General features: G+C 37.3%; 1 protein-coding gene across 4 annotated transcripts in view; it reads right to left on the bottom strand.

Annotated features, from left to right (window-relative positions):
* Positions 1-218: 218 nt before the first annotated feature.
* DLGAP5 (DLG associated protein 5) overlaps positions 219-10,315 on the bottom strand; it is a 44,450-nt gene continuing 34,353 nt past the window's right edge. For 3 of the 4 annotated variants that reach the window (XM_078150367.1, XM_020991150.2, XM_078150368.1), the window contains exon 15: positions 9,270-9,972. In XM_078150367.1, the coding sequence (XP_078006493.1) occupies positions 9,893-9,972 (80 nt within the window). In that variant the 3' untranslated portion in view covers positions 9,270-9,892. Of the gene's footprint in view, positions 512-9,269; positions 9,973-10,315 lie in introns of those variants that run through there. The other variant, XM_078150369.1, reaches the window with a different exon arrangement.

Genomic DNA, 10,315 nt, shown 5'->3' with positions numbered 1-10,315 from the left:
TCCTATTTGTATATATTTCTTGCATTTGTATGTTTCCTTCCTCACTTTTGTTTAAAGCTTTGTTTAAATAAGGAGAATTTTTTTTTGGTGACTAAAAAAATAAAAAATAAAAAAAACATTTTTATTTAAAGTTTTGAATTCCAAATTCTATCCCTCCCTCCCCCTCCCCCTTCCCTCACTTCAGATGGTAAGCAATCAGATATAAATTATACATGTGCAATTATGTAAAACATTTCCATAAGAGTCATTTTGTATAAGACTTGGATGAAAGAAAAAAAAGAAAGTGAAAAATAGCATGCTTCAGTCTCTATTTGGTCAATATCAGATCTTTCTCTGGAGGCAGAAAGTATGCTTCATCATCAGTCCTTTGGGATTGTCTTGGATCATTGTGTTGTTGCGAATAGCTAAGTCATTCACAGTTCCTCCTGGAACAATATTGCTGTTACTGTGTATGATGTTCTCCTGGTTCTGTTCACTATGCATCAGCTCATGTAAGTCTTTCCAGGTTTTTCTGAAATCATATTAGGAGAGAATTGTAAAGAAGGGGGGGAGGGAATCCTTTGGTTCGACTGCATTGTTTCAGTAAATAGTATATTTAGTTAAAAAAAATAGAAAAATAAAGTTAAGTACCTCATAGCAAAAAACAACTGACCTAGAAAAGAGACTGAAGACAGATGATTTAAAAATCACTGGACTATCTGAAAGCCATCATCAAAAAAAAAAGCCTAGATATCATATTCCAAGAAATCTTAAAATTGTCTAGATCTCTTAGAATCACAGGACAAGGTAGAAAGAATCTGAAACTGAAAGAATCCACTGGTCACCTTCTGGGTGGGGAAAAAAGCTCCCAGGAATATCATAGCTAAAATTTAGAACTTCCAGGTCAAGGAGAAAATATTACAAGCAATCAGAAAGAATTCAAGTACTCAGGAGCCATAGTCTGGATCACACATCATATAGCAGCCACCACTGTAAAAGAGTAGAGAACTTGAAAAATGATATTCTAAAAGGCAAAGAATCTATTAGGCTTACAGCCAAGAATAACTTACCCAGCAAAAAACAGTGTAATGCTACAGGGGGGAAAATAAATCTTTAATGAAACAGAAGACTTTCAAACATTCCTGATGAAAAGACTAGAGCTATGCAGAAACTCTGAAGTTCAAACCCAGGAGTTAAGAGAAACATTAAAAAAGTAGTAGATGAACAATGATTAATGACCAAAGATAAACTGTATACATTCAAATATTGGGAGATGATACATTTGTTCCCTAGCACTATATATTTGTTTCTTAGTATCATCAAGGGTCATAGTGAGTCCGGGGAATGGTTCCGTTATGTCTTGATTTTAATAGAATTCAAAGAGAGAGGAAGAGGAATACACTGGGTGGAGGGAGGGGAAGGGTAAAGCTTAGGGAAAATTATCTCACATAATTAGGGTGCACAAATAGACATCTACACAAACAATGGTGGTGGGGAGCAGGCAACGCTTGAACATCATTCTCATCCGAACTGGTCAAAGGATGGAAGAATAAACACACATGCACCCACACACATAGTTGGGTACAGAAATATTTCACTCAGCAATAGGAGGAGGGAGAAGGGGGGAGGTGGAATTATTAGTGAGGGTACATTAAGAAAGAAATTAATCCTAAGTAAAACAAACTCTAAGGATTTATAAAATATTCATGGCTCCTTTTCAGGGGGCAGAGAAGGGGAACCTCAGGGGGTGTGCCCAGAAATGGGGAAACGGATGAACAAATTATGGTGTATAAATGTGATGGAATACTGTTGTGCTATAAGAAATGATAAAGAAGGTGATTTCAGAGAAACCTGGAAAGACTTTTATGAATTGATACAGGGAAGTGAACAGAACTGACAGTTTATACAACAACAATGTTGTAATGACAAACAGCTTTGGAAGAATCAGGAACACTTATTAATGTAATGATCAAACATGATTCCTGAGGACTAATAATGAAATATGCTACGTATCTCCTGAGAGGTGAAGGACTCAGAGCGAAGAATGAGATAATTTTTTTTTCCCAACATGGGCAATGAGGAAATTTGTTTTGCTTGACTATTGTGGTGGTTCTCAATTGCTATGGGGGGGGGGCACGGCGCATTCAGCCAGTGAGGTACAGGTAGGGGAGTGAGTTGGGATTTTGCTAATTTGAAAAAATAGAATATAATTTTTAAAATTCTATTGGCTCTCAGTTACCTCATCTATAAAATGAGGAAATTGGGACTAAGTAATCTCATCATATCCTTTCAGGAACTAAATAAGCACCAATGAAGTTCGGAGAGAAAATGGCTTGCCTACAGTTAGTGGTACATCTGATTAGCAACAGATCTTCCTGCATTTGTAATATTTAAGCCTGACAAAGTATAGAATTTAGTGACTCTGAGTCAAATATCTAGAAGGAACTGTAATCTTCCAGGCCTAATTTTTAAATCTGATGTAATTTCTGAATGGAACCCAGATTCTACAGGGATCACGGATTCAGAAGGGACCTATTCCAATCCCCTTATAATAGGTCAGACCTAACTCAGGCCAGGCGGATAGTTTAAACTTGAGACTGTAAAAGAAATGAGTCTCATTTTATTACCATTTTGTTACAGTTAACAAAAGGTCTACTAGGCATAGCAGAGAAAGGATATTGAGCAAGGATAGAGCTTTGGTTCAGTAGGGTATGTCATCCCTGCCTTTATGCTGATGATGCTCATTGGAAGTTTGAGGAAAGGGCTGCTTGTTGACATGTTCAGTGACAGCTTTTTGTGCGCATACCACCAAGCAGCCACGTCAATGGCCCAAACCTCAGGCTCCTAGGCCAGCCATGAAGAATCCAGGACAATTTCAATACACTTGGAGGAAAAACTAGTCTATTCTCCTGAGAAAAAAGTATATTCCTTTCTGTCCCCATTCAGTTTTCTCCAGAGGTCTATCATAGCTAACTTTTCTAATGTTCTATTCACCTCCTTAACTTGTTTCTTGTTTATTTTGTGGTTAGATTTATCTAGTGCAGAGAGGGGGAGGTTCAGGTCCCCCACTAGTACAGTTTTGCTATCTATTTCTTCCTGTAACTCCCTGAACTTCTCCTCTAAGAATTTGGATGCTGTACCATTTGGCGCATATATGTTTAGTAATGATATTACTTCATTGTCTATGGTGCCTTTTAGCAGGATGTAGTTTCCTTCCTTATCTCTTTTGATTAGATCTATTTTTGCTTTTGCTTTGTCTGAGATCAGGATTGCTTACCCTGCTTTTTTTACTTCAGCTGAAGCATAACATATTCTGCTCCAGCCTTTTACCTTTACCCTGTGTCACTCTTTTTCAAATGTGTTTCCTGTAAACAACATATTGTAGGACTATGGTTTTTAATCCATTCTGCAATCCATTTCCGTTTTATGGGAAAGTTCATCCCATTCACATTCAGTTATGATTACTATCTGTGTCTTTTTCTCCATCCTTTCCCCCATTCATGCTCTTCTTTCTCCTTTTTCCTTTCCCTCCTTCACTAGTGTTTTGCTTTTGACCACCTCCTTCAGTCCCTCCTCCCTTTTATTATCCCTTTCCCTTTTCTTCCCCTTTACTCTTACTGCTTCTTCCCTCCTTTCTTTTCCCCCTCCCTTTTCTTTCCCCTTTTCCCTCCTACTGCCTATAGGGCAAGTTAGATTTCTATACCTAACTGATTATGTTATTCACTTCTTGAGCCAAATCTGATGAGAGTAAGGTTCAAACAATGCTCATCCCCCTTCTTTCCCTCTGCTGTAACAGGATTTTGTGTCTTTTCCTGTAATGTAATTTACCCTTGTCTGCCTCCTCCTTTCTCAGTACATTTTCTAAGATCAGATATCCACTTATTGGATCCATTTAACCCACTTGATTAGATTTTTTTTTATTACATCAAAGTCAACTAATATCCACCCTTTTATGTATACTCCTTTAACATGGTGTAATAACAATACAGTTCTCAAGTTGCAATGTCATATTCCCTTGTAGGGGTTTAAACAGCCCCCCCCGCCCCATTAACAACATATTGTATCTTTCTGTCCCATTTACCTTTTTACGTCCTTCTTGAGTCCTGTACTTGAAGATCAAATTTTTTGTTGAGCTCTGGTCTTTTTATCAGGAAAGTTTGGAAGTCTCCTATTTCATTTAATATCCATCTCCTCCCTTGAAAAATGATGCTCATTTTTGCTGGGTAGTTGATCCTTGGCTGCATTCCAAGCTCCTTTGCCTTACAGAATATCATGTTCCGTGCCCTGCGCTTTTAATGTAGAAGCTGCAAGGTCCTGTGTAATCCTGACTGTGGTTCCATGATATTTAAATTGTTTCTTTCTGGCTGCTTGCAGCACCTTTATCATTCATCTGGTAATTTTGGAATTTTGCTATTATATTCCATGGCGTCAATTTGGGATCTCTTTCAGGTGGTGATCGGTGGATTCTTTCTATGGTTATTTTCCCTTCTGGTTCTAGGACTTCCAGGCAGTTTTCCTTTATGATTTCCTGAAAGATACTGTCCAGGCTCTTTTTTTCATCATGATTTTCAGGTAGTCCAATAATTTTTAAATTGTCTCTCCTGAATCAATTTTCCAGGTCGGTTGTTTTACCAATGAGGTATTTTACGTTTTCATCTATTTTTTCATTTTTTTGTTTCTGTTTGACTGATTCTTGCTCTCTCATAGAGACATTAGTTTCCATTTGTCCAATTCTAGTTTTTAACAGATTGTTTTCTTCTGTTAGTTTTTGTACTTCCTTCTTCAATTGGCCAATTGTGTTTTTTATGGACTAGTTTTCTTCAGTGCATTTTTTTTCCAATTGTCCAATTGTATTTTTGAAGGACTCTTCTACCTCTCTCATTTGACTTTTAAAATCCTTCTTGAGCTCTTCTAAGAAGTCTTTTTGGGCTTCAGACCAGTTCATATTCCCTTTTGTTGTCGCAAATGTGGGTTTCTTGACAATGTTGTCCTCTTAAGAATTTCTGTCTTGACCTTCACTCTTCTCATAATATGAATCTATGGTATGTTTCTTTTTTTTATTTTATTTTTTTACTTTTATTAATTTATTTTGATTTATCAACAATCACTTCCATATGCTTTTGAGTTGAAACTTTTTCTCCCCCTTTTTCTCCCCCACCCTCCCCAAGACGGCGCACAATCTGATACAGGCTTTACATTTACATACCCATTAAACATATTTTCACATTAGTGAAGTTTAAGTAAAAATTAAAACCAATAGGAGGAACCATCAAAAAGATGAAACAAAACTCAACAGAGGTAAAAATAAGTGATAGCGATTCGACTTCCATAGTTTTTTCTTTGGATGTGGACAGCATTTTCCATCCCGAGGCCTCTGGAGATGTCTTAGATCCTCGTAATGCTGAGAAGGGTTCAGTTTAACAATATTAGTCATTGCATAACATGGCTGTTATTGTGTACAAAGTCCTCTTGGTTCTGCTCACTTCACTCAGCATCAGACCATATAAGTCTTTCCAGGTTTTTCTGAAGTCAGCTTGTTCATCATTTCTTATAGCACAATAGTATTCCATTACATTCATATATCACAACTTGCTCAGCCATTCCCCAATTGATGGGCATCCTCTCAATTTCCAATTCTTTGCCATGTGGTGTGTTTCTTTTTACTCATGGTGTTTCTTTATTCCCTGGCCTTTAAAAGAGATTGAGTTCTCCTGCTGGGGATGAGAGGGCACTGACCTAAGCTTCTTGTGTTGGGAGCCTAGGTCTTGGTCACTGGCTTTGCGTGCTGGGGCCTCTTATGTTGGCAATTGGAGGCTGTAGGTTTCTGGCAGCTTACCTCGTGGGCTGGAATCATCAAGGCTGGAACTTTCAGACAATTCTAGGTTGCCTGCTTTTCCTTTCCTTTAGCTTTCTTCAACTCCTTTTAGATGGGTTGCTGCAGGGTGTTTATCTGCCTGGGGCCCCCTGCAGTGTTGTGTCCCTCGTTTCTGCTAATGCACTGGGAGATTCCTTTGTGGTAGAGTGCCGAGGCACCTGGTGGTTTTCTGAGCTGGTTTCCACCGGTTCTCCCCCCCACACACACTGAGGTACTCAGAGGTCCAGGTGTTGGTGTTTGCCTGTTCTACCACCTGTGCTTCAGGATTTCTTCACAATTGGAGGCTGCAGGGCTCCGACAGCTCACCTGGTGTTGGGCTGGCACCAGCAAGGCCCAGGTTTTAGGAAGCCTTTAGGTTGTTTTCTTCACCTCCTTTCAGAATGCCGCAGGGTGCTTATCTGCCTGGGGCCCCTTGTAGTTCTGCCTCCCTTTTTTTGCTGAGGCACTGGGAGACCCATTTGCTGGGCTGCTGCACTGCTGCTCCCTGTCTTTCTTCTAGTTCAGCTGTTCCAGGGTTTTTTCCTGGGGTGATATTTTCCAGGTTTTCAGAGGTTGATAGGGGAGAGTGAGAGGGGCTACCTTTTCACTCCACCACCTTAGCTCCCTGAAGTGGACAAAACTGGTCTATTCTCACAAGGCAATATTGCTTCTAGCACGTTTTTCATTTTATAGATAAGATAATCTAGGCCCAGAGAAGTTGTTACTTGTCTACACAAGTAATTAGTTGCAGAGCTGGTATTTGAATCCAGGCCCTCAGGCTCCAAACCTAGAAAGTGCCCTTCCTATCATATCATACTGCCCTTAGAACAAACCATATATGGTTATATATGGTTTATCTATATAACTTGTGAATATTCTGCTCAGTATTAGTGGAAGAGATTTGGTCAATGTGTGAACCCAGTAAAATTTTGTTACTTGTGGTACACCAAATGGAATGAATTACTTGTAATTATAGTATTTTGAGGAAATAAATCTACTCTGACATGTATGATGGCAGGTGAGGTGGATTTAATCCTTCTTTTAATATAATTTTTTTAAGCAATATTCATTCAGTCTAAATTAAAGATAATTGAGGAATTACTCAAAATGACTTTGTCTTTTTAAATTGGGATTATTCATTTTAGGACTGGAAGGAAAAAAAAGTTATGATGGCACCACCCAATTTTTAAGTAATACTCAGATTCCAGACATTTAATGTCTATATTTATTAAGCACAGCAATTATTTTTAAATGAAGATTGTTAATGAAATAAGCATGTTCAAAAACATAACAACCAGTGCATTCAAATGTTATATTACACATTTTCATTACTTTCAAATACTCAAATATATCTGTGATGTCAAAAATTGGAGAGTTCCTGCCAATGATGCAGATCGTAATCCTTTCTGGCTTGCCAATTCAGTAACTTTTGTCCATATTCTCACAAAATCTCACCATGCTTGGAGGACTTCACTCTATCCTGGAGGCTTTCTTCACTTTTTGTAGACTTAATGATAATATTGGGGTACCCTAGCTGTACATGTCACCCCTTGTTCTTGCTATGTGATAGCCCCATCTTCTCTTCCTGTTACACAACTCCACCATGACATCCTTTACTATTATTCTTCAGAGGTCCTTGGTTATATGTTGCACCTTGCTCACAACTACCATGTGCCTCTCCTCACCAATGTCTTTTCTATGATACTCATCTTTGGTTCTTTGGAGGCAGTGCTAGCAACACAGTAAAACAGTATGGAAAATATGGTCTTCGCTTTCAGGGGAAGCTTGTGGGGAGGAGTGTCAGTAAATGAGCCTTGTGTTTTCATGAAAGTAGTCAGGCCCACTCTCCTTTTCAATTCTAGGCCCAGTCACTGACCATCTGTACCACCTGTTCCTGAGAGACTATTGGACAAATTCTACAGACTACATCCATCCATATGCAAGTTGATATCTTTTTTTCCCACTTGGTCTTTGCTGTGTGGATGAATGGGCTAGATTCTTTTGAGTGATGACAGCACTAACAGACATCTTTCTGGGAGCTCTGCAATGTTTTGGACAGCACAATGCTACTTGCAAATAGGAACATCTGGAGGACACCATCATCCACAGGGAATCCCTTTCTTGATCTGGGCTCTGTGCTGGATTTCCCTATCATAGTGGCAAGTGTAGATTTCCCTGTTGTATGTCTTGATATTAATTATTGGTCACCAAACAAGGCTATTTCTGCTGTTATATCAATAGCAAACAACCCTGATGTATGGATGGGAGACACCTTGCCTGTATCTACCTGTAGAGTGGCATTTTGTTCTATGGAATCAAATAGTTTTTTTTCTCCCCATAATCAAGCACAATGGCATCTTACATGCTCTACATCTGAATAGTGCTTATGAAATCTTGCTACTAGTGCCCTAATTGATTTGGCTCAATTATGGTGTAGATTCAATTCAATCATGGCACAGATGACTCTTAAAGACTTTAAAAAGTATCCATCAAGGACAGTGGAACTACCTCACTTGGACTGTAACATCATAGACCCTAAGGTACTCGTAGACTTACTCTCCCATCTGTACAAAATGAATTTACATTAGCATGAGACAGAGGGTGCTGAAGCTTAAAACTGCACTAAGACGTTTGGGATACCTGTATATAGAGTGATACACCTGTGAATCTTGTGTATTGGAAGCCTTTATACATATAAGCAGCACTTACTACGTCTATTTTCTAAAAGCCATTTATTTCATTTATCATTATTTGAAAATTACTAGTTTCCCTGTTAAAAAAATCAAACTAATTCTATTCACCTGAGAATACTTAATAAAGTTATTTGTTCCTGAATGTTCAGTTGAGGTTAAAACTTCAAACTTATTAAGAGAAGTTATTCAGTTTGTAATGTGTACATTTCTTGGGATTTTTTTTTGTTTACAATTATAAGTATTTCATAATAAATGAGGCAGTGAAAAGTAAGGATGATAACTTTTAAGAGTTAATTCTTCACAGAGCAGATGAAATCACAATGCACAATGATTTCAGAAAGTTGCTATTACATCTGATCATTTTAAAATGCTAAATTTCCCAATGAGATGATTTGAAAAAAATTACAGAGAAAAGAGTAAAAATGGTACAAATATTACTAACCTAAGGAGTTTGCTGGGTTTAGATTTCTAAACCAATTATTCTAACAATATTGTTTGATTTGGGGATTGAGTTCCTTAAGCAGAAAATGGTCATCACCACTTGTAGTTACATGCTAACATTGAAAAAGTTTGAGACATTTTCTTGCCAATATATGAAACAAGTAATTTTCTGTTGAATAGCACTCCCTATAAAAAAACAAAATTTCCCCACAAATTAATTTACATATTAATGCATACAAAAACATATTTAGAAGTAGGTGGTCTAATGGATAGTGCTGGACTTGCAGGAAGGAAGACTCAAGTTCAGATCTTGCCTCATTTATTTACTAGCTTTGTGATTCGGAGCAAGTCACTAGATCTTTCAGAAATTTGATTTCCTTATTAAATGGGGACAATAGTACCCATCTCACAGGGTTGTTGTGAGGATCAAATACGAAAAAATACTATGGAGCACTTTGCAAATCTTACAATGCTATATAAATGCAAGTTACTATTATTGCTACATTTATTCCAACTACAGAAATATTTAATGTTGAATTTAACTCAAACATACATATATGCACAAAGAAGATTCAAAGCATGAACAGAAGTAGTTTCACCCTTTAATACTCTATTTTGTAAATATCTTACCATATACAATCACTCTAACATAAAAAAGAACAGCACAATAATAAAAATAATAACGATCCAACATTAATAATCAATGAAATCTCTGTATATATATTTAAATAAACAATGTTCCCAGGCTGCTCAGTGTTAACAAAGACTTTCATAGCTAATTTGTAATCCTCTGAAAACAGAGGCTTACAAAATATTTATGAATGGCTTTGACAGTTTTTAGTCAGGGTTTATTGTGGCTTTTTTACATTAGTAAAATAATGAGATGGGGGGAACATAAGTGATTCCAGTTTCCTTCAAGAAGATTTCACTTCTTATTCCCAGGTGTTTTGTGTTCAATTGGATCATCTGATTTGCTATGTACAGTCTCTTTAGACACACTGATGGCTAAAGTAGAAAAAAAATATATTGCTTAGATTTTATAAGAACTAAAAAAATCCCAACAGCATTTTCTAATACTGGGAGCAAAAAATACAATAAGAATAGCTGGAACTTAAGTTGGAACAACTTTGGAAATACCCAGAAAGGTAAGATTTATCATATTTTACTTAAGTTTTTTTTTTAAAATCATAATACTCCAAACTAAGATGTCAGGATGCATATTAATACTAGTGAATGTCCTAGGTACTAAAAGTCAAACATGAAAACAGTCTCTCCCCTTGTTTTTACAGATGATGAGAGAACTTACTTGCTCACAGTCACACACAGGTATTTATTCACCGGGACAGCC

Source organism: Phascolarctos cinereus, unplaced genomic scaffold, assembly GCF_003287225.1.
Source record: "Phascolarctos cinereus isolate Bilbo 61053 unplaced genomic scaffold, phaCin_HiC Scaffold_2;HRSCAF=192, whole genome shotgun sequence".
NCBI classification, from domain to species: Eukaryota; Metazoa; Chordata; class Mammalia; order Diprotodontia; family Phascolarctidae; genus Phascolarctos; species Phascolarctos cinereus.
This window is presented reverse-complemented; position numbering and strand designations above follow the sequence as displayed.